Source organism: Cinclus cinclus, chromosome 9 (genome assembly GCF_963662255.1).
Source record: "Cinclus cinclus chromosome 9, bCinCin1.1, whole genome shotgun sequence".
Classification (NCBI taxonomy): Eukaryota; Metazoa; Chordata; class Aves; order Passeriformes; family Cinclidae; genus Cinclus; species Cinclus cinclus.
In genome coordinates this window covers 1,447,655-1,475,513 of record NC_085054.1, presented here as the reverse complement: position 1 = coordinate 1,475,513, position 27,859 = coordinate 1,447,655, and the positions used below count along the sequence as shown (strand labels likewise).

The window sequence follows — 27,859 nt, the reverse complement described above, 5'->3', positions numbered from 1 at the left end:
TTCCATCCAGAAGAGTGGGGTCAGTGAAGTGCTATGCGTTTTTTCTCCTGTTTTCAAGAAAAAAATGAACTGTTTCTGTATCTTTACCAAGGAGATAGCTACAGCCAATTCCAGCTATTTATTAAGGAAAACTCATTGTTTAATGCTACTCAGTTTTGTTTCTAGGCAGTGCCTGAAGCTCTGAATTGAGCTGTTCTTTAATCAACCCCCAGTGGCTCCCACAACAGAAGAGATTACTGGCATGTTCTTTGCCACTTCACATCCTGCCAGCCACCCAGGTCTAACCCAAGCACTTGTGACAGTGCTGTGCACCTGGCCCTGATGCCGCTGGCCACAGCAGGCTCTGCTGCATTGCAGCAGCATGGGTGCAGGGACACAGTGCCAGGGGACCCTCTGAGCCAAGACATGGCACTGGTGTCTGTGCCAGCCCTCAACCAGCCAAGACAAAACAGCTATTCAGCAGGGAGGAAACTGCAATCCAAGTGGCATTCAGTGCCTGTGTTGAACATCTGCAGCCCTGGGGCAAACGATGCCAACGCACACTCAGGAAAACATGCTGCTCTTTGCACAGTGGGTTTCTTTGGTGTACACAAGACCTTAATGACACATCCACTGACAACTACTTATACTCAACCAAAGAAAATTAAGAGCATAACCCTCACTCAATTAGCAAACCAAAAGGTTGTTTATGTTTTCTAAAATCAATGAGGAAATATAGTATTTGGGACCAGAGGCAGGGGACACCAACGTGCCTTCAATTCTGCTTTCTCAGGGGAAAAAAAAAAGCAACCATTAAAACATGTTTGGAGAGGGCATACTGATTTTTAAAACATTTTTGCCTAATCCTACATTTGCTGACTAGCTAGCACCTGTAACTATCAGCCTGCCAATGTCCATTTAAAGGTTAACAAGAGCTGTGGGTCTGAAGTTTCATCAACCTCCACCAGCTTCACCAAGCCTGCCCTAGCAGCAGCTCACACCAGAATTTTCACTTCCACAGTCAGGACACACCAACACACACGATGGAAGTCTCATACCTGCATATTTTCTCTCAGGTCAGTAGCCTCTCTCAATGGATGCACTGCCAGCTTAAAGATGTCATCGATAACCTTGAGACCAGTGTTCCTCAGCATGGTGTACTCCCTTGCTTTCTTCCCTATCCTTACTGAGAGGCTACGCTTCTGTGCCTTCCCACCTCCACTTCGGTTGGTTATTGCAATGTGAACAAAAAGGGTAACGTGCTCCATGATATCACCAACAAAAGAGCGCAGTGGGATGTGCCTGTATCCGGGCTGTAAGCACTCCAGTGGGATGGTGTACTGTCCTATGAACTCATCCCCAATGTAGTCATCATCCAAAACAACAAAGCGGATCATGGCCAGCTCCGGTAGATTGATCTGGAACTCAAAGCTTTCATCAAAAATTGGGTTATCACTGTTCTGCTGCACGGTTTTAGTTCTTTGTTCAGTGCAGTCTGCAGGAATCCCATGTATTTCTATGCAGACATAGGGGTCTATGACATCCCCTTTTGCACATGCACCCTTGGGCTTTGGAAAATTCTGACCACTGATAATTTTGACATGTAGGACCTGGGGGGAGACCCCCGGAACAATACCCTTGGTATTTGCGCTGAAGTAGGACACTTCATCACGCATCACTGAGGGCCTGAGAACGTACCCGCATCCCCCGTTCTGTAGAAACCAACCAGTGTGTAGGTCCATCATGGGCCCTGGGGTCTGATAGTTCATTGCCACTATCTGGCAACCACAGTTCCAAAAATCTTGAGGATTCAAGTTACTGGAGTCTATTCTCATAGCACTCGGGTACACCCTGGACAGGAATTTTTTGTTGTAGTTAACAAAATCTTCAGGGTATTCATTTGCAATCCGACTGGCTTCTGCCTCACTGAAGGAGCATATTTCCCAATAATTTTGAGATTTCATGGATGTCTCAAAGTCCTTGTACTGGACAGATTTGCATAGGGACACCAAGTCAGACAACTCCCTGCAGAGCCAGATCAGCTTCGGTTCCCTCGAGAAGTCCTCTGACAGTCTTCGGGATATTTCAGCCTCTTCATCTTCATCTGTGACCTCTCCTTCTAATACATCCTGGTCACAGGGAAGTTTCTTCCCCTTCACAATGATCTTCATTTTCAGTTTCTCAGGTGATGGGAGGTAGGCTTCTGAGGATAAAGGTGCCTCTGTGTATAGCTTGTTTCCAAAGATTCTTTTCATGTGTTGCACCACCACCTTTTGCTGCTGTACAGAGCAGTGGTTCCCCAAGCACAGAATAAGAGGGTATTCTGAGGCGAAGAAGGCCAATTTGTTTATTACTTCGATGACATTTCGAAAGGCAAGCGGCGATGTCATGTTGTTGCGGTTACAAATAACGGGTTCATTATCTGGGCCGTCGCAGACATCCAGCTCGATACTCCGGCAGCTCATCTTCAAAGCTCTGACATAACCATTGATATCAGCCGGCCCCCTGAGCTGGTCTTCTATCAGGTATGTATTGTGGGATGCATTGATGTAGTAATGTGACAAAGGCTGTGTCATGTCTTGGACGACTTTTTTGTGCTCTGGGTCAAAAATATCACATTCTGAGGACAGCAAGTATTGAGTAAATCCATCAATGGCAAGAAAACCCTTCAACCGCCCTTCTTCAGAAAGCTCATACCTACGTATGATATCTAGACACATTTCTTCGGTCATGTGGGTCACTCCTTGCTCAGCCTCTAAAAACAGCATGAGGTCATTGGCATCCAGGTACTCTTTGTTTTTGGATATCTGCACAAGTAAGAAATACACTTCAGGTCTTGTGCAAAGCTCACTGAACGCTTCACAAAACTCTTCTTTTGTTACTCGCGTTGTCAGTTTCTCTTTGCTCTTCTGAATTTCCTTAAATTTTAATCTAATCTTTGACTCCTTTAAGGTGGGGTTAAGCTTCTTTATTAGCTCCACAGCTGTATCTTCTAACATTATGCCATTGCCATCAACATCTGCCGCTTCGAATACAGTTTTTAACCAGGCAAACCGTGGGGTATTATGGCTGCTTTCCATCAAGTCCAGGGGTTGTTTGCTACGAGAAACTAAATACCTTAATCCTGATACCCAAATATTGGCCACATCAGCTGAATTGGCAACCAAGTCAAGGGACTCATAGTTCTCACCGTGAATTACTGACAGTGCACAGTCCTCAGAAATCTGATCTGCAAGTCCATTATTCCTGAACGTTTCTGTGTTCTTCCCTAGTCTGATTTCTTTTATAGCAGAAATATCAAGCTTGGCTTTGTCCAGATCCTTCTTGGAAGGCTCCCAGCGGAGAGCCTGCAGGTCAGGATCCAGAGTAAAAAAACGGTTATAAATCCGGGAATTTGGACGAACTTTCTTCAATTCACACCCAGCCTGCATAAAGCTGATACAGTCACTGGCACTGCTTATTTTCTTCTCTGATGGCATGCTGCTGAAGGACACTGTTTTCTTTCTTCCACATTTTTGGTTTGAAGGATCCTGTGGAATAATTACATTAAAAAAAAAAATTAGTAGGTTTTCTTTGGCCATTTCATGAGTGCATAAATAACAGAAAAGGTAGATTTATGTAAAGAAAATTAATGTTCTTCTGAACCTCAAAACACATCTTAATCCTTCCCATGGTTCAGTTCCCTACTGAGCTATAAAATATACTGAGCTATAAAGTATCTTGATTAACTGTGGCATTAGAGATAGCAAGTTTTCATGAGTGACATTTGCAGATATTTAACTGTCTCCCAGATCTCAGCAACTTGCTACAGCAGAGGGGAGGCAGTATCCAGTTGTATACGTTATGTCCAGTTCCAAGGCAGATATATCACACTCTATTGTCTCCCCACTTGTTTGGAAAAGTAGTTATTCCAGTCATTTCTGTGTACAGCAACTACAAAGCACTGCAGGAAAATCGACAGCCAGACAAGAAGTCCAAAGCCTTTGTCTCTACGATATATATTCTAACTCCTCTTGAGAAAATACTCACTCAGACATATGATTGTCTTTTCAGTATCAATTATTTCTTTCTGCTGGATATAAACCCAGCTGCCTGCAAAGCTGTCTGTAATGTTAGTGCAGCAACTAAATTTGAATCTTTCCCTGCATATTATCAGTTCAAAACATCTCACAATAATTATAAAGTATAAATCATTCTTTTCTCTGCAGATTTCCATCTACCCTATTAGTATGTAAACTATCCAACGGCTTCCAAAAATATTTTTAAAACATCACTCAAGACTGCAATTAATTGTGAAAGCCTTGTTCAAATTGCTTTCCCTCCAATTTCCCTAGCCACTAGTAATACTTCCTTAGTTCTCTGCCTTCTGTTGCTGAAGGGACATCAGCTGCCTAGATTTTGAACATAAAAGGAGTCCCAAGGCAAGGAAATGTTGATGCTGGACCTAAGTACTCAGCCCTCCACCCTGCTGCCTCAGGCCCAGACGTAAGAGGCATCAGCTTCCCAACAGCCCCTAGGGATCTGCTCTGAGATGCCAGAACCCCTGAGTCCCAAACCCTCTGCAGCCTGGACTTCCCTTCCCTACCCCAGCAGCTGGTTCCTCTCAGCTGCAGTTTATCTGCTGTGTCATTCAGCCTCCCTCAGGTCATACTCCTCTGCAAATCTTACATACAAGCCCTGCTCTAGCAGGGCCCTCCATCCACCCATCTCTGTCCCTGGATGTTCCGCACTGTCTGAGCAGGACCTTGTGTAGCTCCCCCAGCCACAGAGCATCACTTCTGGTGCTCAGAAGAATCTCTCCACTCTTCATTTGCATGTCTGTATAGATACTCTTGGCATGAATGTTTCTACAGAATTGCTGTTGTCATTCACTCACTTCATTCAATAAAATCCAAAACATTCCCAAACCCCCCGGCCCCTAACAACTGAATTGAAAGGCATGGGATCTACTGGGAACAAAATTAAGACCTCTAAACTTCTTATGACAAAGATTTCTCATTAAACTAGTCCAGAGACGACTACTGACAAGAATAATTACTCTTGCCATTTCTTTAGTACTTATTATGAGAACGGGTCCCAAAGAAATGGGAAGAGAGCCAACTAAGTGAATGCCTCAGGTCAGCTACTTTTTTAATTACAGTTTTATACTAAAATATTCTCTTCCTGCATTAACATACTGTGCTTTAATACATAGCTTTAGCTATGAAAATCTTCAGGCAGTAGATGCTAATGAATACAAATGCATGTAGCAGATGACTCCACAGGTTTTAGAAGGGTCTCTTTTATTTCCTTATCTTTGCAGGAACAATATTAGATTTAATATTGATGACTAATTGGATTATTTTTCTCATACAGTTATATGTATTAATGGCCTTGGAATCTGCAGTGATTCATTCCTTGACAGAGGTTTCTCAGGGCCAAACCTGGAAATCTCATCAGAGCAGCCTATCTGATTTATCTACAGGTCTGACATCCTGTCTTATCTAGGGAGGCATGAATGTTATGTAAATGCTTTATTTTCTGCAAAAAATGAAAGACATTTATTTTTAGCTCCAATATACCTGCGTCTTTTGATCAAAGTAAGTCAGGGAATTAATCAGCCATTTTCCAGGTATTCAGGTAGGGAAAAAAAACCCTAATGGACCTCATGGACAAACAACAAAAGTTTTCTTTTAACACTCAGTCTTAATCCCTCAGGAATTTTGGTAGGGATTAGTTTATCCTCTGTGACTTTTTTACCTGCTTTTATTTTTGATAGGTACTTCTGGTTTTATACTTAGTGGTATGTAAGGAATAACACTTCATGTCGGAGTAGGACTTCCCTCTATCTTTCAATCAACTGAACAGAATTCAAGCCTGATCCACAGACTAATTGCCTACAATTAACAAGATTTAAGTATTATTGACACTGATAGGATTATTTTAACTGATACTAACAATGTCCTCTTATCTAATGTATAATACACACAAACCCCACAAAACTGCAATTGCTAACTGAGCTTATTATTGCATCGGCTATTCCCTTCTTGGCTTCCCCAGACTAGGAGCATACTCAGTCTTTCAAAGTGAGAGCTGTTGTTTTAGATATAATGTGAGATTTTTTCATTCATAATAATCACAAAATTAATTATTCCAGTCTCGCAAAAAGTAAAAAGGTATTTCTGTAAGCTCCAATGCTGTCTTCTCAGCCTGACAGCCCAGGCACTCACCTTTGCATTACCACACTCCTAATACTTGAACAAGCAACTCTGCATCCTGACACCATGATTTAGCCAGGCCACACACCTCCAGATCCCCAGCGCCCACCCTGGGGAGCAGAGGAGTGTTTTCTTCAAGAAGTATCCTCCCACCACTGAGCCCCACTCACATCAATGCCGGGAAAGGACAATTGCAATGCCTTGCACCTCCCCACTGACCTTATGCTTATTCAACTGAGACTCCAGACTTTGTGTCCTAATTTTAGTGTAGCTATTGCTTTCTTTAAATTGCTACCTTAATCTAATTTAAACAGATTGATCTTCTAAAACAAGACATCCAGCTAAGAATACTGTGCTGCAGCATCTCCAGTGGCTGAACTGCTGCTCCATCTTACTGGATACTAAGAACAGGAACAAGTACAGTCACAAGCAAACTAAAAGCTGCCAACATCTTGCATGGATAAATAGGAAACCTGCTCTCTTGTGCTACCTGCCAAGAACATTCCTACTGAAAGTTATCAAAAAAACCCTCTCCTCAGTATTCACCCATGCAAGAGCACTTGTTCCTCTTCATTAACCAAAGTAATCAGAAAGCACAATGAGATGTGGCCCTGAATCTTGGAGCTGGAATGCTAAGATGCTAAGGTCATCAAAATTGATCTTGCCTGGGTAACAGGCCAGTAACTGGCTCAGTCACTTGTACTGATGGAACTGAATTTATTGTGGCAGTGAAAGATGAAAAAGAAAGGGTGGCATTTGCTAAAAAAAAAAGAACTCTACAGCAATGTGAAAATGAGGAAACAACTTGTATTTTCCACTCTATGATCTTTCCTACCAGAGAAAACCAAGCTCTTTGCAAAGCACTCTTCTTGGAAACAAACACCATCAGTTTGCATGCAGTGTACAAGTACAAAAACAAAATCCCCACTTACATGGGGAAACCTTGTGTTTCCAAGGCAAGACACTTTGTTAAAGGTGACTCAAAACTAGGGTTTCCCTCAGTTCTTTGGTTATCCCCTGTAAGGTGATCTAACAGGATGAACCCACCCCCCTCCTGCTCCTGAGCCTGCATAATATCAATTATATAAAATATCTCAAGACCTCAAACACAAGACCACATCAGCATACACCTAGATTCCAGCGTACACACCACTGCTCTGAAATGATTAAGGACCAAGAAGACATATCTGTGTGCTGGCCTGACTGCACCCTAACATTTTCTAAACGTTTCTAAAGGAGGGATTCAGAACACCAGTCTAAGCACACTCCCAAAATAGAAGAAGCTCTCCTGTTGAACACATCATCCTCATCAGAGGGACTGTATATGTAAACAGTGCAATCACTAAGCCATCAGCAGTTGTGGGAAAACTCCACCCCATTCACCCTGACCTTTGACTGCTCAAACTTCTGCTGTTTAAATCAAAGAGCTAACAGAAATAAGTTAGTAGGATTTAAAAAAAAAAAAAAAAAAAAAAAAAGTAAACATGCTGTCTGCCTCATCGCACCCTTTCTGTCAAAACTATAGGACATAAATTGCTCATCTAAAGTTAGGAAGCAGGGCAGTAATAACAACTAGATAGCAAACCTGCACAAACATCAAGCTCATGAGCTATTATTTGTCTGAAATTGGGTTACCTGAAGGGTCTCTAAAGCACTGACAGTTTTCCAGGATTCTGCTGAAGAGGAAAATAAAGGCAAAAACTATCACCTATCCAGTTACCAAAAACCCTTAAAGAACTGCAGGGCTCCTGTGAAAGGATGTGAAATTCAGTAATAATCCATAGAGACAAACTCTTCAAGTGTGATTAAGAGCTATTTCCCCCCCCCCCCAAAAAAAAAAAATCACATTTTCACCAGTTTGAATCTAATCTTTGACATTTCTCCTGAACCTAGCACCAAAAAATCAATAATAGACAGTCTGTCCTCACAAATAGACAGTAGCAAACAATCCTAAAAGCTATTTGCTCTGGAAACTCCAGATGATCCAGTTAACTGACCAACTGATTACCTGATTTTTTGTTTTCTAAGAGAAACTAATTAGCTCTACAGGATAATTTTTGGGGGATACTTCTAGATATTTCAGTTATACAAAGAATCCCAGTCGCTGAAAATCTTAAAGCTTTACTACACTTGTGGTAGGAAAACATACCTTTAAACAGAAGGTAAAGAAATCAGTGAGTTACTACTAATGGCACTCAAAGCACTGTGTAGCAGGTTGACAAATGACAGTGTAATTCTTCTGTAATCAAGTATGCTAGAGCAGGGAAGACTTATAACAACCATCAAAAATAAACAAAATAAAACAAAACTAAAAACACCATGAAGTCAAAGCCTGGGCCAGATTTGCAACTGGACCTCATAGACATGTGAGGCTCAATCTGTTTGATCAGATGTAGATGAAAGCTTGAACCCACAGTACCAGCACGTGATTAGAACAGGCAGCAATGATGACTGGAAGCCAATATTCATCATTAGCACACAAAGCTTTCTTCTGTCAATCTCAGCTATGTTCTGGCCATCCTCAGACAGTATCCTTGGACTGCTCATTCTGCAGATTTTATCAACTCTTCCCACAGCACCTGCTATCACACCAAATTAAGGAGCTAAATTCCATCTAATCTTTCTTGGCAAAGCTTGTAGGATCTAAGTATCAGACAGATACCCACCGTGACAACTCACACGTCAACAAAGGAAAGTTTGCCTACTCAAAATTCATCCACTCTGATAACTCATGGCATGAAGCAGCTACCTTTGCACAGGGGCTGAACAGCCAAACCACCTTATCCCTGGTGCAGGCAGCTATGGAGGTGCTGCCAGTCACACTTGGGCTAACACACAGCTCAGAAGACTACAAGAGCAGATGTTACTGCTGTGAGATCAACCTTGGTAACCTCTTCAAGGCAGAATTCCTACTAATTCAGGGATTTGTACACACAGGGAAAAGACGACCAGATTCAAAATTTAACACACACGCTGTTAAAAGCTCCACATAGAAGCCTCAGCACTATCATAGCTCAGAGAGAACAAGGACTAAGGGAGCTGAGACACAGGAAAGAAAAGTGTCCTGGGGGAAGAGTAAGTAATAGCTGTATTTACAGCAGGCTTTTCTCAACTCCCCAGGATTACCAGGACATTGGTATGGGCACTGGACTGTCACCAAGACCGATAACGATAACTGTTATAATGAAAAAAGTCACCCTGCAAAATGGGTACTGCAAGGGCAAGAAAACTGACTGAAGACAACAGCTTAACTATTCTGGGATGCTGAATAGTCCCCACTGGAGAAGTTCAAGAGGAGGCGAGACTATAATGGCTACTCTGATTTCTTCTTTTGCTCCATTACTAAAAAACACTGTAAAGTACTATTGTGTAAGGCTGGAAGGAGGTACAAAAGAATGCCTGGAGAAGATCTTCAGCAAAAACACCTGAATCAAAATGATTTGCAGCTTAAGAAATGCTTTGTTGTGTGCTTGCTTTTTTCAATCATTAGCACTACCAAATTTATTCAATTTTACCTTGAAGATTTACCTTTGCCGTTTAAATGACAAATTAGAGCAAAAGAGAAAAACAGCAGCATATAAAGACTCAATTTGGAAATGCTTTTTGGAAATGAAAAGCACACAATGTAAGAAGGGCTTATTTTCTGGAATGATACCAATCTGAAGTTACTACTTTTTCCTTTTTTTTAATAAATAGGGCCATGAAGCCAAGGTTGAAAAGCTTCCAAGAGCACAAGAACAGGAGAGCCTATAATGAGGCTACCACTTCACAGAGCTTTCCATTGTTGTTAAAAGTTTCATCCAACTGGTTTCCACAAACAGAAGTAGCTATCCCTTCAAGCATTAAGCAACATCTACAGTGAGAAACAGATTCTTGTGTGACACTTCAATACATAGCCAATGTCTCCATATAAGCCTACAGAAGACACCACACGATGAAGATTTTTCATGGCTACTGTCAATTCTCCCCTTCACTAAGACACCCCTGGTGCCAGATCTACTTCTAGTTGGAAAGAGGCTTATAGCTCCTAAGGGACTGACTCAGCTCATTAGATATAATGTCTCAAACCAGTACTATTCCCAAATATTCTGTTACTTTCAAGTGCTTGGTTGCCCACAGGCTCTAATCCTTCCAAGTCTGCAAGGGCACCTTGGACATGGATTGAACTCACCAACCTGCAGGGAATATAAAACTGAGCAAGACTGAAAGACACTTTCTGTCTTCAAGCAGAAGTAGGAATAGCAAGGTCTGGAAAAAGAGGATCTCAGCTGCAGCATCCCCAGGAGAACTCCATTGTACAAATCCTCATTCTATTACAGAACCTCCTTTGAATGCATGTGAGACAAAAATTAAGAGAATAAGAGAATGCCAGAAGCAACTCAGGAGGAAGAGCCAAATAAGCTTAGAAAGACCTGGCTAAGGAAAAGCATGCCCAATTGGTACTCCCCTTCATTATACCTCTAAATACTTGACTGGCGCTGCATCTATGAGTGGGACATTTTCACTGTCAATAATGGAAAAGCTGTAAAAAGATTTGATTCAGAATAAAAAGATTATTAGCATTACCTATTTCCAACATTATGGAACACAGAGCTTGTCAGACTAACCTGGTATCTGTGCTTTTATGGTATTAAAAGTTTGGTTGATACACAAAGTCATTGTAATAGACTCTGATGTATTATGGTTTCTGCAATGTATTTGACTTGGTAGTGAATGACATTTTGATTAAGAAGGTACGGCAATAAAAATAAACTCAGAAGACATTAAATGGATCAAACACAAGATAAATGAAAACTTTCAAATGCAACAGTAAACGTGAAACACTTATCAAGAAGAAATGCTTCAAATGGGATCCTGCAGGGACCCATTCTTTAGCCTAGTGCTATTTAGCATTTTTAGAGTGGCCTGGAAGAAAGCATAAAATCAATACGCATGGAGTCTGGAGATAATACAATGCCAAGTTTCAACAGTGATGAATAACAGAATGTGAGTCAGCAGTCAAAAGACTGCTTGACAGGCAATACATTAAAAAAATAAATATCTTCCAATAAGGAACAAAATACAAGGTCATATTTCTAAAAACACAAGGGCCAGTCCTTATTTACAGGACTCTGATGCAGGAGAGTCATTTTTGGGTAAAAACAGCCAACTTTGTCATCATGGATGATCAGCACAGAATACACCAACGACAAAAAAAAAAAAAATCACACAAAATGGTGGTATAAACATAGTATCTACTCAGGAAAGAAAAGTTCTAATATCCTTGTATTTGTCCACCATGTGCTACTCTCAGTTTGGAAATTACCTTGAAAACTGGAAAGTTCACAGTTGCCACAAGAATCAGGAAGATTTTTGGAAAACACATTCAAGTAAGGGATTACAGATTCTTTTAGTTTAATACACATATTGTCTGTATTAATAATTAATATATAGTATTAATAAAAATGTACGTTAATATAAGGAAAAACTTAACAGACATCCCATGCCCTAGTTAAGGGATATCTGGTCACTTTTATTCATAATGTAAATGCTTTCATTTGAGTAGTTTAATTAAATCCTTAACCAATGCACTTTAGGAAGCCCTTCAAATTACGTTTCGCCAATGGATCCCCTAGAAACTCAAAATGTGGACCAATGTCACAGATTTTAGATCACAGAATACTCTGAGCTGGAAGGGATCCACAAGGATCATTGATTATGAAGACGATTTTATAAAGATTATCTGAAGATCAGTGCCATCCGATGATACATTCTTTTAAATCCTGGAAAGCAACACATTCAAAATCAAGCTAAGACGTCAAACAAAAAAAGCAAAACTGACAACAGTCACAATCTCCCAAGCATGGCTGGAGAGTCTTTATCACTTTTTCATCAACCCCTTAATTCTGCCAAAAGGATGTCCCATGAGATCAAACATGATTTCATTTAAGCCCTATTAAATGGGGAGCAGACCAGACTTCAGTGCTAATTTTTTGCCTGATTATTTAGGTATTAACTCAAAAATGAAATCCTGTGTTTTTCCAAAAGAAAACAGCTGAATGGAATTGTGCCTTCTGGTCTCATATCACGGCACTGGAGAGTATCAAGCACTGGGGACCCAAAATAGGGAGACCAATTTAATTCCATTCTGAATCTTACAGCAGTCCTCCAGGAATAAAATATGTAATCCAATAAACCACACAAATCTCAATAGGCTAATCACATTATATTAAACCCTTTTTAATCAACTTAAATTATTTCTTCATTAATCACATTTACGCCGATTCAGATCGGCCCCATACCTAAAATTAGCGATGAAGCTACAAAAATCAATAAAATTAGGTAATGAAACTGGTTTAATGGATTTTTTTTTACAATTCCAAATGTCCGTCATAACTGAACTATTAAATAGGTTGAGATAAAATAAATAAAGATGAATACGAGGTGTATGGGCAAGACAGGGCAGTGTTTTATCTGACCTATAACGCACGCGGGGGTGAAAGTTTCATGCCATCTAAACGCCCTAATTTTCTTTGAGACAAAAAAAACAACTTCCAGCCTACCCAACAAATGCATCAGTTCCTGTGAGGGAACTGTTGATCAGCTGAGGAGAGCGCCCTTGAAGAGTAGGAGTTGGGACAGCTGGCGTGCAGGCTTCTCCTGGGGAACAGGCAGCACCTCCTCAGAGCCCAGGGCACAGAGCCCTGTGGCAGCCCCAGCACCCCACAGCTCACAGGTGAGGGTGGAGGTGTGATCCCCTCCCTGCACACCTGGCAGCCTGGCCCCCCTGGGATTTATCAACCCTGGTGCTGATACCCAATCAACAAGCTCCAGCACAAAGCCAGGACTAGGGAACGCTTCCTGATTGCTCCTCTACAGTATGGGCACTGAAGTGTGGCTGTACTGCAACACAGACTCCAAAATTCCTCGTGTTCTTTTATTTTACTCCTATCTACAGCTTTTTAGCTTTGCAACTATGGGCACAGTAGACCCCAGCCATCTCCCTACAGCATCCTTGGGCTGAAAGCAAGGTTTACACGTAAATCATACCTGCTGGTAGCAGAGCAGTTTCAAACCATGAAACGTGCTCCTACACTGCTAAAGGAGTTGGCAGGGCTGAAAACAACATACAAGTGAAACAATGATTTCAGTGGTGCACTTAGCAACAGTATGACAAATTAAGCATCTCCCTTACAAGCAAAACACAGATTTCTCCATTAATAGAAAGGAAAGAAGTATTCAAGAAACAGCTGTGGTAGCCTCATTAAACTTTATTATGTGACTCCCATAAGTAGGCATATTCCAAATTTTTACCAATGCAGAATGTTTTCATTACTCATCAAAATAAGCAGAAAATTAGGCAGGTTACAAGCACCTTGATAAGCTGCAAACTGCAGCATCATAAACATCCAATTTATTTAAAGAATAACTGACTTGCTATGGAGATGTGCTACAGTTTTTAAATGCATTCCTTCAAAATTATCCACCTTCAAGGGCAAAACTCTGCTTCCCAGAGCCCATATCTTAGGGAGAAAAAAAATCCAGTTGATCATTTGGTTTTTGTTTTTTTTAAACAAATAAAGGAATGCAATTATAGTGTAGTTTCATCTTGATAATATATATATATTTACTAAACAATCATAAATCTTTTATCTTAGAATTAAACTACGTGCATGCCTGAGTATTACAATGCCTTGGGTTTTATACATACATTTTTACATTTTATCACCAACCTGGTGTAATTTCCTCCATCCAGTTAATATTTAAACATTATGAATTAGTGGTTATAGGGGTTTTAGAAAAAATTTGAACTCTAGCCAGAGTTTAACTACACTTCAGCTGCAACACAACTTAGCACTTACATGGAGAAAGTAACACGTCAAATCTCCAACAGTTTTGTACCCTTGCAACGTTTAGAAAATGCTGAACAAGAAGAAAAATGTTGGATTTGCAGCCAGAAGAGTGGGAACCTCCTGGTTTCTAATGCAGCTCAGAAGCCCAGGAAGACCCTGAGGAAACACTGTCTGCTCTGGATTTGTCTCATGGCTTCCACAAGACTCAAAAATGTTCCTGATGGACAAATCTCAGTACCTTTGGAGAAAAGGCAGCTTCTGCCAGGGTCTTCATCCATCCCCTCACCTGGGGGGGACACATGGCAGAAATGGAGGTGTCGAGCAGCAGGGGCAGCAGCAGCTGGGCCAGGGGTTGGGGGAAGTTTCTTGTTTTAAGAGGCCCAAGTTCGGTGTTTGCCTCGTCGAGGACAGAAAGCCACAAACCCCATTGCCAAACCACAAGCTACTTTCATCTCGCACAGTTCTCATCAACACCAGCACACTCTGCCCAGAGCAATTCCAGAGGGTACTCGAGGGCCATTAAACACTGGCCACGTTGCATTCTGCAAGTGTGATCAAGTGGTAGCAGAAGAGCGACGTTAGCGAGCACTGGAAACCACTTTTGCATGGACAAAAATCAGCTCAGGACTCACAGTTCAATCAATGGGCCCTTCAAAAAAGATTATGCTTTGCAACAAGTGTGTGATTCAGTTGTTGCTCATTTTGGGGTTTAATCTTACAGACACACACACTTAGTCCCCACGGTCACACTGTTCATTTGTTAATGTTCTATTTAAATTAAAAATATTCTATTTAGATTAGGTGCGACTGCATTTGTTCAGCCAACAGCTCCTCAAGACCTTTTTAAATCCCAGTGCCCTGGCTTTTTGAGACTTTTAAAGGTAATCCCTCCCACCAGGGAATCAGATCCTAAATTTAATGGTGTGTTTCTTACATAAGTAGATACAGTGAAAAGACAAATGCTGAGAAAAAGTCTGTTTCTTCTTGAAATATTAACTCCCTCCTTTCTTCTTTCTTATTTTTCTTCAGTTCCTTTAGTTGGATGTATGAGCATGGAATGCTCCCAAACACACATACTTTTCCCCTTTATTCACCTTGGAGCAACATCTCTATAGAGCTGCAGGACTTGCTAACTCTTGGAAAGAAGTGGCTAGAGGTAAGCAAGAAAGCACCCCCGGCAGAAGCCAGCAGCAGTGAGTGCCCCAAACACAGGGGAGCACACCTATTCTCAGGCTGGTCTGCTCCAAACCCAGCACACCTGGCACAGGCCAATGTCTGAGCTCCATTTTTACAGATGACACTAGTTTTTCCTTGCTGGTTGACTCATGAAAATAATATTGCTGTAAATAGACCACTTAGGATTTTTTTTTAAAGTGTCTGTCTTTAAATGGAAGACTAAAGAGGACAACAATTCAAAAATTATAGAAAATTATAGAAAGAATTTGCTTTGCTTGTCAGCTTTCCATTTAAAATCTCTTCATGGAATTTATTCTCTTAACCCTAAAGCAAAGCTTTATGAAATGAAGGGCCAACATTTTTTATTTCTGTTCAATTATAATAATGAAGACTTTGGTAATGCATTTAGAAGACCTACAGTCTAATCAGGGCTGTAACCAGAGAACTGCTTTGTTATACCCAGGAGAATTTGTGTATCTTAATTAAGTCTCCTCTCTCAGGCACAGAACAACAGAGGCTCTTTTATCTGAAAACTACCTTATGTAATTGCAGAAGAGCTCTACTTGCTGCCTATAGCGTGCATTGTTTGCAGTGCAGTTTCTAACACTATCATCTTGTTTCCTAAAGCAAAAATACAGAAAAGATAGAAAGCAGTCTAGACAATGTCCTTGGATATGGGAAATGGTATGCACATGCTTCTGTCTTGTAGTTCAGCAGCAGGGGCTGCAGTAAAATATGAATGCCCTAGTGCTCACACTGATCTGAATCACACTGAACTCCTTTAGCTCACACAAGGCAGTTGTTCTTTACTGAGCTCAATTTAATGAGCACAGAATCTAGCCCACAGGAGCAATGTATGACATTTGTGGAAATCCCATTCTTAACTGTACCATATTTTCTGGATATACTATTTTAAGGCATGTTTGGAGTCAGGAGAAAAGTACAAAACACTTTAACAGTACCAGATATTTTACACACTGATTAAGAAAAATTAGATCTGTTTAGAGCTACCATAGACACTAAACTCCATACCTTACTCATTTCAGTGGGCTTTGTCGCTGCTCTTTTCTCACTTCAAATCAATATTGAAGCTTATTAAAATATGTTCCTCCTTATATGCCTGTACATAAGCCAAATAAATTTCTGGTTTTTTCCCCATAGGGTGTTTTCATCTGGGATCATCAGTAACTAAGAGAAAAATAATCAACTCTTTGTATGCAGTAAAGTGGCAAACATGATTTTTAACTATGTACTCTGGGAAATAATACATTTCCAACTAATTTTCCAAAGACAATTAGAAATTACACATTACCTGTCACTGAGTTCCTCAAATACTAGGTAAATTGAGGCACATCACATACTCTCTAATTGCTAAATTACTCTGTTGATCAAAGCATACTCTTGTAGCTCAGCAAACTGAAATAGCATTATTGCCCTCATGAAAAATGAATGCTCCACCCTGTGACCATTTGCTGGTATTTTAAAACTCAAACACTGAGTTCAGAGCTAAAAGTGAAATGTGGTAATTTCACAAACACTGCACTGTGTGCCACCACACCAAGAGATTTCAGCTGTAAACTTGGTACAACCCAACCTCAATCTGTGGTTCCTTCCTAAACTCTCACAGAAAGCTGGTTTCTCCTGTCAATAAGAACACGGCCCAGAATAAACTCACATGCAACACTGGGAGAGCACATAAAACTATGAAAACTACACCATCCAGAAATCACCCAAAATACTGAATTACAAAGGACTAATGTTGAAGGGGTCTGAATATGTCCTTTGCTTTCAGGGCCAACATGGCTATCAGAAGTGGAAGAAGTGATATAACTAAACCTGTGAAGAACTATAGGGTAGAACACTTTTAGAGTATTAAATGAGCTGGGCTGTTACCTTCCACAGTTTAGAGTTTACTTTTGGTGGCACACTCATTCTAGACACCTTCATGCTAAGCTTGGAGCTTCCTCTTTCTCTGCTGCCTGAAAACACGGGGCTTGAAACCAAATTCTGAAATCCAGTAGGCAAATAAACAAGACTGTGTATAAAGCAGGTATTCCTTATATCCTGTTTCTGAAAAACTCAAGTTTTCTTATGTCCCATATGTTGTGCACAGAGTCAGAGGTACTGATGTATCAACCACTGAAGCTGCAGATCTGCCTCCGGAGTAATACCCACATAAGCACAGGTTCCATCACTTTATTTTGCATGAAGCACAGAGCTGATGACACATCCCCAGCTCCTGCTGAGTCAACGAAGCGTTTCAACGCACATCTACCGTATTCAGTAAAACTTAAGAGATGATTTAGTGCTTTGCTGATCTCTGAGGCACCCACAATCATGCAGGAAAGGCAGACATGCTGTGAATGCTGCTGACATGTTGTAATACCAAGCCACGAAACCACCCCTCTGTTTTCAGAGACTTCTTGAGCTCTGTATCAAGCCTACATGTTTTGTGAATCATATCTTCATTGTAGAAATGTAGGACCATACAGCAGAAATAAGTCAAATAGTTGTCTTGGTAAAACAAAATGATTCTCTGTGAGTGCAGAAAAGACACCACACATCATTCCCAAGTGTTTTTTCAACACGATTGTGAGAATATTCTGGAATATCTTCCAGAGAAAAAGACAGACTACATATCTGAAAAACAACCCTTTTCATTTCTGACCATAAACATAATTTGAAGGCAGGCAGGAGATGTGGACTTGAAGCCTCATAACCTAAACCATACCCCTTTCACCATTAGCTGCCCAATAATAAAGGTATCATAAATGGCTTAGTTTGGACAATACCATCTGCTGGTTTCTTAAAAGTGTCATTGTAACTGTTTTTCCATCTTGTATTTGAGAGCTCTTATTCATGTAAGACCAGAAAACAAACACAGAAGTGCCCCACTACTTCTGCCATTTCCTTTTTACAGACTTCTACGGTGACGACGTTTGAAAAAACGTTTGTTTCAGCAGACCTTGTGCAGAGCTGTTCCTGCACAAACCCAAAGCCAGGTTATGAAGCAGTCCATAATTTCACCAAGAAATTTACACGCTGCCCATAGTTTAGTCAGAATTTTGAGAGACAGAAAATGTCTCAAGTTGATTAAATGCAGCTGTTTATTCTACAGGGAAAAATGGGACTTAAGGCCTGGAAAATCATCTTGTGTTTTCTATTAAAACCTTTGCAAAGAGACAATGTTTGGCAAATAAATGTATTTGAAATACACATCCTGGACATGTTTATACTCCATTTGTGACTAACACAAGGAAGTGAGAGTAAAGCTGAACTAAGTCCTGTGGCTTGAGACAGGACACATGGGCATGAGCACACAGGCACACAAGCACCAGCGTGCAGCTGTGTAAGAACACATCACACACTGTCACACAGCTGAGACAGAGCCATGAAAGTATTCCACCAACACCTTTCCAAATGCAACCTGCAGAGTAATAAAAAAAACTTCGTACATTCTGAGGCGTTGCAAGAGCAAACATTTTCTCCCCACAAATCTCTCCTTGAAGCCTAGAGGGCAACCATGCCTTGCAGGGATGATTACACAGCATCCAGAAGGAGACAGAGAGGCAGGAAAAGAAAAGAACTCCATCAGAGAAAAACTGGGAAAACCAGCACAAAGCTTCTCTCTTTATAATTATCTTAGTAGAATAATAGCAGAATTATACAAAAAGAGCAACTAGAGCCCCTTCCAGCAAACATTGCTACTGCCTGGATTAATCAGTCAGAGCTGTTCCTGAAACTGATAGATAAACTGACACTAGTTCTGTCTGCATGTACAATACCAATTCAATCTCATTTTTCATACCAAATTATGTCAGGTTTTAATTAAAATCTTTTAACTGAAAATTAAAATGCCAGTGGTGATCCACAGATGCTGCTGCACAGATTTATCTTCTCCCTAATGCAAATACAACAAAAAGTAGGAAGAAGCACCGAAGAGCAAGAGTTTCAAGCAACAGTCTGCTCAGCCAGCAGCAGGGACTGTCACCACTGCATTAAATCTCAGGGGTCTATTTTTCTGTCTAAACTCACCTTTCACTGCCTATAACATGCCAGCAGGATCAGGGACTGCCCAGCTGAACTCTGTTAGACAAATAGGAGGAAAACAAAAGCAAATAGCTCCTAAATGCAGTACAATAATAATAATACAGGACTTGGGAAACGCCAAACAGCTTTTTCAGTCACCGGGCAAAAAATGGCCCCTTAGCAAAACAGAAGCCTTGAACTCCACTAGCACCCCACACAAACACACACACAAACACACACAGTGTGTGTTCATCTGCCTCAACTTTCCCCAGCATTTGGGTGGGACTCAAATGCAGCGGCCGAACTCCACGTCCCACCTTTCCAAAACCAGTCACCAGGAGAGCAGTGGTAACAGGGGAGCCATGCAGAGCACTGACCAGAGCCACTGCTCTAGTGAAGCCTGACCCCACTCCTTCCCATTGCTAATTGCTTCAAATGAGCTAACAGGGTTTGACACACCAGCATTCACCAACCAACAGCTCCCAGGGTCCATCTTGGACCAACTCCTAACTTCAAACTCACAACAACTTTAATCAGACTGTTCAATCTGCATCCAAGATCCACAGGATCACTGTCATGAAGTGAGACCTGCAGCTCTTCTCTCCAAAGCTATGGTTTCTGATGTTTCCAAAGGTTCATCTGTTTGGTTCAAAGAAGTCAAAGTAATAAACTTTGTCCTCAAACTAGTCAGCAGCTTCAGCCTGAATTTCTAAGTGCACACATGTTTTGGGTCCAGCACCACACACAGCCAGGCTCTACTGATGCTACTGGACATTTGCTGAAACACTTTGTCTGATTCCACAAAAAAAAGCCCGTTCCATTCTAGCTACAAAATAAATAAGAGAGACGATTAAATGCTGCATATTGCAATGTGCTCTTACAGTGAGTGGGGAGCCCTTGAGGAGAGTGGGAACATAAACAAAAATTAAAGCATGAGTCATAGAGTTCAAGTCAAAGAAAAAAAGGGAAACAGACCAGTGAGAATAACAATACACAAAGAGGGTGAAAAAGTTACAAACGAAGGCCCATGTAGAAGTGGCTGTCAGGCATCAGCAGCACATTTCAGAAGGGGACAAGCTAGAGCTTTTGACACCTTGCTCAGTTCAGCTTTCCAACCTCATTAAAAAAGCATCTGGAAACCTTGGTTCTCCTGGGAGCACATTTCCTTTTTAACAAATGTTACTGAGAGCTGCGCTACTGACGTCAATAAAAAGAGGATAGCTTAATCACTGGAGTTAGTTTTGGTTTGCTGATTTGATGATGATCTGCTGCTCAAACTGCTAATGGTTTGAGCCTAATTTCTTGGTAATCTGACTGTATTCATCCTTAGGTTCCTTGCTTCTGAGGTGTCTAACATCACTCTACTTGTCAGGTCCTGGGAACTGAAAATTATTTCTCTGCAGTATTAAGACAGCTGAAAAAAAAGAAAATGGGTATTACTAATGGGCAACGCCAGCACTGATGTTTGAAGAAAATATGTCAGCTCCACAGAGCTGAATTACATTACATTACATTTTGCACAGGGAAATTTGTACAGGAAATACTCTTCTCCTTAACTAACTCTTGCTGTTAAAGCAGATCAGTCTGGAGAAAAAGAAAGAATAGTGGTCAGAATGGCAGGAAAGCCAACCTGATCTTTTCAGCTGCCTGCAGGGCACCAGGACAGCCCATACAGCCTTGCACAGCAAAGACTGGGGATGCAGAAGGCAAGCAGCAGTTCTCATCCTTAAGATTAAAGGTCAGACTGAACCACCCCTCCAGTGACAGCAGAGGCACACGTTTCCAGTCGATGCCCAAAGGCAGAGATGCACCAGAGGCAGCCAGAGACATTCAACTTGCCAGCACTTTACCAGCAGTGGCTCTGCCCTAACTAGTAAACAGACACCAGCATTTTGTGCATGTTTCCAAGGTTGGTTTTCCTTCTGCTCATCCTTTGCAGACAAGAGGCAGGTTGGCCAGCTGGGTAAGTCCATCAGCCAGCACAGAGGCAGCAAATGTGAGACATGCAAGACTCACCCCACACTGGGGCGTGCACATGGTGACTTAGCATCCATTTCAGTTGCCAAAACTGTTTAATAAACTAGTAGACTTGAGGCTTGAAATTTCACAGGGATGTTTAGACTGAGAGCTTATACAGTGACAAACTTCTGGCTTTGAAAAAGACTGTTAAAACCTATCTTTGGTCGTTTACACATCTCCTAGTGTGAGACCTGCCATCTGCCTACTGTGATTTGCCAGTTCCGCTGCCGTATCCACAGCAGCGCGCTGCTAAAACGCACGGGCAATAATCTCTTGGTGCTCTTACCCACACACTGCTTTTTGACTGGTGCCTGAGAAGGAGCAAGTGGCTTAGGGTTAGAGGCAGAGGGCAGAAGAACTTGGTCATTTATACCCTAAGCACTGCCCTTCTGGGATGCTTTTCCTCTCCAGCAGCGGTGAGAAGCAGCACCACCCCCAAAGCCCATGCCGGGAACCCCGGTGAGCTGACACCCCTCTGCTGCCAGTGCATTGTACTGCCTGACAGCAGCCCCTCCATCACAGCTGCACCCACCCCTACAACTCCACTGCCCTGCTTTTTAGACACTAAGCAATGCCAAGAGCTAATAAAATTGACAGCCTTCTCACAGTCCCCTCATTTCACCTTAGTCACAGTCAAATCCTTTCCCTTTGCACCAGTTCATCACCTGCAAGATCAAAATCTCTCATGTGATTTCCATTCCTGCTCCAACTCACAGAAGCTGACCTGGGGGACCAGCACATGGAGCAGCAGCAGTTGCGTGTTCAAACAGGGGACTCATCCACCTGGCATACAGTAAATTCATGTCCCCTGTTCCTTCCTCACCTGCCTGAACCCAAATACATGCAGTACTGTTAAAGAGAGTGGTAATTTGAATTAAGTAGTATTCCAGGAACACTCCTGAAAACCAAGTATTTGGATGAATTTTCTTCAAAAGCCTGTAAATAAACATCTAGCTCTGCTGTAACACTGCTGCTTTCCCCTTACCTTAGTAACTGTGGGAGGCTATTTATCTCATTTCCCCTTGCAACATAAAAGCCATTTCTCCAATCAAGCCTCTACATTATAGATGGTTATTTTTGCCTTTATCATGAGCCCGCTGATAGTCTTTCACAGGGAGGCACAGCACCCAGCTGAATGATGAAGGTGGTGGCAGGGAAGCAATCATACCCATGCAAGGGACCTCTCCCAGGTTTTATGCTGTTTGTGAAAGCCTGACTCCAGTCAGGAGGCTGGCTGTACATCACTGTGATTATATGGACTAAGTTATTCTGATTTACAGCACAGACAGGCAGGAAATTGGCCCAGCAATGATGTACTAATGTCTACTGTTCTCCAGAAGCTCAGTGCCTCAAAATACAAAAATATTTAAACCATGTTTTTGATAAGTATGACAAATCATGTAAAGTCATTACAATTTTATTAGAGGAAACATTTTCAAATGCATTGATTAAATTAGGAATAATGACTTGGACCTGAAGTTATAAACCTCTAATCTCATCAGCACTAATGACCTCCTGAAATAATAGGGAGGAAGTCAGCATCCTCTTGGCTGAGACAAAGAATGCACAGCACATGACAGCAGCTCTTTATCAGCCATGCTACAAGGGATAAAACTGAGAAGACAAAGACTGCAGAAAGCCAAATCACAACCAAAGTGGCAAAAATAGCTTCAGCTACCTCCAATTTTAAAGCCCGTTTAAAACTACTGAATTCCTGAGCTCCAACCAGCATTGAGACATTTACTGTAGTCAAAAAGCAACCGAGATAAAAGCAATGTTATTCTGTACATAGTCACAATAAAGCACAGGGACAAACATGGAACATGTTTGACCTATAATTGTCTTCCCAATGCAAATGGCTTCTGACATGCATATTCCAAAGGGAAAGCTGCATGCAAATATCCCACGCAGCAAACTGCTGACTCTGAAGGACATGAGCAAGGAGCTAGTCACAAGATGGCACTCACCTTCCCACTCCTCTCTTACTGAAAATCCCCCTCCCTCCTGGATAGTGACACTGATCTCCCCCCGGAGTCTACTGAGACAAGTGAGAAAAGGGAAGGTGTGGACTGTAGACTTCCACTGCGTGTAAAGACTAAAGATCAGTCCAGCTGGCCCTCACCTTCCTGGTGCTGACTGACAAAGACAAAGTACTGTCACTAACAGGCCTAACTTGTAACCTGTATTTCGAGGTGCCGTTGTCAAGTTAGGGAGACCTGAGCTTGATGAAGAGCAAGGGAAAAAACAAATGTGACAGTTCATTTTCTTATATCTTCCCCTGGGTCATGGAGGTGGTCAGGACTTGTTCTCATCCCTTATGTGACCGAGACAATCTCGGGGTCACGTGAAACCTTAACTCCACTCCAAATGCCTGCACACACTCAGCAGAGCAGGTGGAAAGCAAAGCATGGTCCTCACATCCTGCTTCTAGGCTTGCTGAAAAACCTGAGAAGTCTCTTCACACTGAAGGTACTTCCTCCCAGTAGAAACAGCCTGCTAAAACTAAATTTCTTGTTCACTAGTGTGTACCTAATTGGGGCTTTTTATGCTGAATCCTCCTTATCCTGCTTATCCTCCCCAACAGCTATAAAGGATGTTTATCCATTTTCTTTTTTTCCCCTCACATGTTTAGCCCTTTTCCTCTCACTCTGGGAAAATTGGAAGCAAGAGTAGAATGTCATGCTATGTCCATCAAAATACAATGTATGGCATTATAAATGCCAAATAAAAAAAGACCAGTAAAGCAAACTCAACAAACTAAACAATTATTAGCTCACATCTTCTGAAACACCAGCAAATATAAGAAACTGGTGATGGAAGGAGGATTGTTTTAATAAAGTTTGCACCTCAAAATTTAACCAGGATAAAAAGAGTAAATTAATAAATAAAAATAAGAAGAATAACATAGCAAATCATGCAACATTTTGGAAAATCAGCAGAATTATCTGAGTGCTTTTCTTCATCTTCCCTCATTTATGCAGATTTTTCATTTATATACTTCTCTTTCTTGGAAGGACTACATCACAAGATAATGCACGGTTACTTCAGTTGTTCATTAAACTTCTTCAGTGTTCTTTTATCTGTCAAATAAATGGAAAATACTGGTAGTACATAGCTATGCATTAACACTATTTTTGCCTGTCTCACCATGAGCTCAAATCCAAGAAAGAAGCCTCACCTCAAACAGGGAACACCACAGTTCTACTTCCCCCTCAAGACCCAAACAACTCATCTTGGCCCTTTTCTCCCCCACACCTCTCCCATGGAAGTAGCCTACATGGAGAAAAACTGAGTTTCAGAGTTTTGGATCTGAACCTCTGGGACCTTGCTGGCTACAGACACATTCCTGCTTGGCAGAAGCTAGAGAGATGTTCTGTGCACCTTTGGAATTTCCAGGAACACGAGACACAATCTCACTTGTGCATCCAGGAACAGGAGGGAATTATTCATCTTCACACTGTATGCAAATTTGGTCCAAGAGTGCATACAACTAATTACCTGAAGTGGAACACTATGATAAGATTCTTTTCCTTAAACTGAAATTCCAGATTTAAGGTATGAGTTTGCTTGCCTTTTTTTTTTTTTACCTTTCCTTTATTACAGGAATAAACCTTCTACTATTATTGTGTTTCTGTCATTAAATATGTAGTGTGTGCAAACACTGATGAGTTTTTCTTTACCCAAATTGTTCTGTTCTAACAACTGAGAACATATTTTATTGCATTACACAAAGGAAATATTTAGAACAAACAAAAGGAGAACACTGGCTACCCACGTGCATTAAATATCTGATATGTGTGGTAGTACAGCTGCACATTAGGATAATTGAGTCTGCTCTCCATCTCTCCAACCATTAAGTTTCAGCCTTTTTTCAGTATTCTTGAGTTATCTTTTTTCACTGTAAATATACTTCATTTCCAAACTTTTCCCATATTTATTTCTTCCCTTGAACTCACCTCTGAGAGACTTAATGAGGACAGAAAATTGATCAGCAAGTACATTTTATTCCTTATTTGAAAGCACATAATGTTTCTCTCAAGTCCTACTTGTAGGAAGATGTGTCTGGATTCACTTCTCTTCTATAAATACATTAAGAAAGATGAAAGAGAGAGACAGAGCAAAACCCAGTGACTTAGTTAGCACAGATGTGCTCTTGAGATAGCACGACTGCAATACCCCTTCCAGCTATGCACTGCCAGCCCTCCCCAGTGGTGGCCCAGATGGTTTTAGGACTATCTGAGAGATTTTGCTTACTCAGGTCATGAACCTCCAGTGCCCAAAGTAATTCACCTGAAATGCTGAAACTTGGCTCCCTTTGAGCAGTGTGAAGCTCAATCCTAATCTTTTATTGTTAAATTAAAAATATTTTTATTTAAAACAAAGTCATAAACAATGGCTGGTGTTCAAACACAAATTTTCATCTGTTTATGGACCATTTTTTTACATGTGGGAGTTTTGTCTCCCAGAGCTATCCAATTCAAAATTAATTTATAGCCCTGTCATCAGAAAAATAATAACAACCACAGCCTGACAAGAACTCAGCATGGGTGATATAAACAACCTTCAGCAGAACACACTGGGGTGCAAGTTAGCTAACATGCTAACATAACAAGAGTAGTAGGAAATAAAACCAACTAGTTACCCTTAAAAATACCAACACGGCACGTTCAACATTTTCTTTTCTATTGTTGAGTGCTATAACTAGTGGTTAGTAAACAGTTGTGTGATGGCAGCAACCAGATGTTGCAATGGGATATTGCAAAACACTGGTAGGTGTGTGAAGAAAAGAGACAACAATTGGCCTAAAGGGCTGACTGTTAATATTGCTTGCATTATTCTAATTTCTAAAAAAAAAAAACAAAAAAAAAAAAAAACAAAAAACTTCTGAGAAGGAAATTTAATTTAAAAAATGCTCAGAAAATACACCGGCTCATCAGTCATGCTATTAAAACAGAATAAGTGTGTTAATAATAATTAAAAATAAATACTGCATTAACAATAAAGAGAATTTACACAGAGCAGTAACAAATTATATAGCTTGAGATAGAGTTTAGTAAGAGCAGTGATTGTCTTCACTATATATTACTACATATGTTCTATGAGGTGCTGGGTTTAAGATATTTCCCATGCTATACAAGAGTAATTTTAAAACTGAAGTGGAATAGAGTTTGCAAAAAATGAAAGTATATTTAATGGCAAAATGGACTCAAGACTTGCATTAAATTAACTGACCTTATCAGGCTCCATTCATCTGTGTTTTTCACCCTGAACAAAAATGGAAAGTGGGTGGGGAGCTGTTTCAAGGGCTGTTAAGTTCCCCACCAATGTGAGCAGCATACTTTAAACAAAAAAGTTCAAGGTTTCTGTGGAAAGAGTAACAAACCCACCAGGATTTCAAGGGTGCATTTTCCCCACGAATCCCTCTCCATGCTCAGTGCTGTAGCTGTGGGAACATCTCACTCATGGCTCCTGTGTTTAACGTGACCAAATGTGGCACTCTCTCCATTCTCCCCGGGTTCATGCTAAATTTAACACTCATACTACACTGTTCAAGATCTCCTTTGAAACTGAAAATTTTTATATTTATTTGCAAGATATTAAAAACAGGGCTCTGAAACCATTAATCTGGCTATGATCACCGCCATTGATTTTCCATTTAAATCTTTTCATGCACCTGTTGCATTACAGACGTAAACCTCAGTCTCTCCGGCCGACAGAAAGTTTTCCCCAGCCACACAGGGAGGTCAAACACAGCTTAGGCACACACTATAAAATAAGTGGTCACGGTCAAGGTCGACAAGGTGAACATTTTAAGGAAGGAGATCCAAGCTTCTTCCCATGCCTGGAAGAAACAAGGGAAGGAGAAGGGAGCCTACGGAGCCCAGCGAGGCTAAGGAAGGGAAGGTCCTTGCCATGCTGCAGCAAGAACACCCCTGCCAAGCCAACGGCAAGTCCCAGCCTAAGGGCTGGGGCTCAACAGGGATGAGGGAGCGATAGCAGGAGGACGTAGGAAGGCGAAAGGCAAACAAGGACGCACCGTCTCCTTTCACGCAGAATAAATGCAGCTCCTCCAGGCACAGTGCCGGCGTGCACCGAAGGGAAGGAGCCCCCGGCCCGTACGGGGTCCAACCTTGGGAAGCACGGCACGGCTCCCACCCGTCCGCCGTGGAGCGCACGGGCCCTTCCAACACCAGGAGGGGAAGCAGGAGCCCGGCACCGCCGCAGCGCAGCACTGGGGGACAGCTGCTGCTGGGCTTCCCAGGGGCCGCATCCAGCCGCGCACACCGGGACACCCTGCTCTCCGTTCTGCTCACAGGGACGTTTGCCAACGGGAAGGCAGCTGGCAAAAGCCAGTAAATCCTTTGGCTCGAACGAGCAGAGATCCTGCTGTGCCCCTGCCAGCTCCGATGGTGGCTCACATAAAGGGCTCTGCGCTCCAGGTAGCTCATAAAAAAAAACCAAAACCATTAAAGCATCACAGTCAATGAGACAGTTTCCTTCTATTTGCCCACTCAGGCAGAACAATTTCCCCTCCAGATTAATTTCTGCCTTCCTCCACTCAGTGGAGGCACCAGGGGGCACAGGTGGGAGGCAAGAAAAAGCCACACCAGAATGAAGGAGAGGGTC

The 27,859-nt window shown here is 41.5% G+C and overlaps 1 protein-coding gene across 2 annotated transcripts in view; it reads right to left on the bottom strand.

Moving 5' to 3' along the window:
- Positions 1-27,859, bottom strand: part of PLCL1 (phospholipase C like 1 (inactive)) — a 180,181-nt gene that overhangs the window by 35,146 nt on the left and 117,176 nt on the right. For both annotated transcript variants that reach the window (XM_062498415.1, XM_062498416.1), the window contains exon 2: positions 1,038-3,509. In XM_062498415.1, coding sequence (XP_062354399.1) covers positions 1,038-3,509 — 2,472 coding nt within the window. The remainder of the gene's footprint in view (positions 1-1,037; positions 3,510-27,859) is intronic.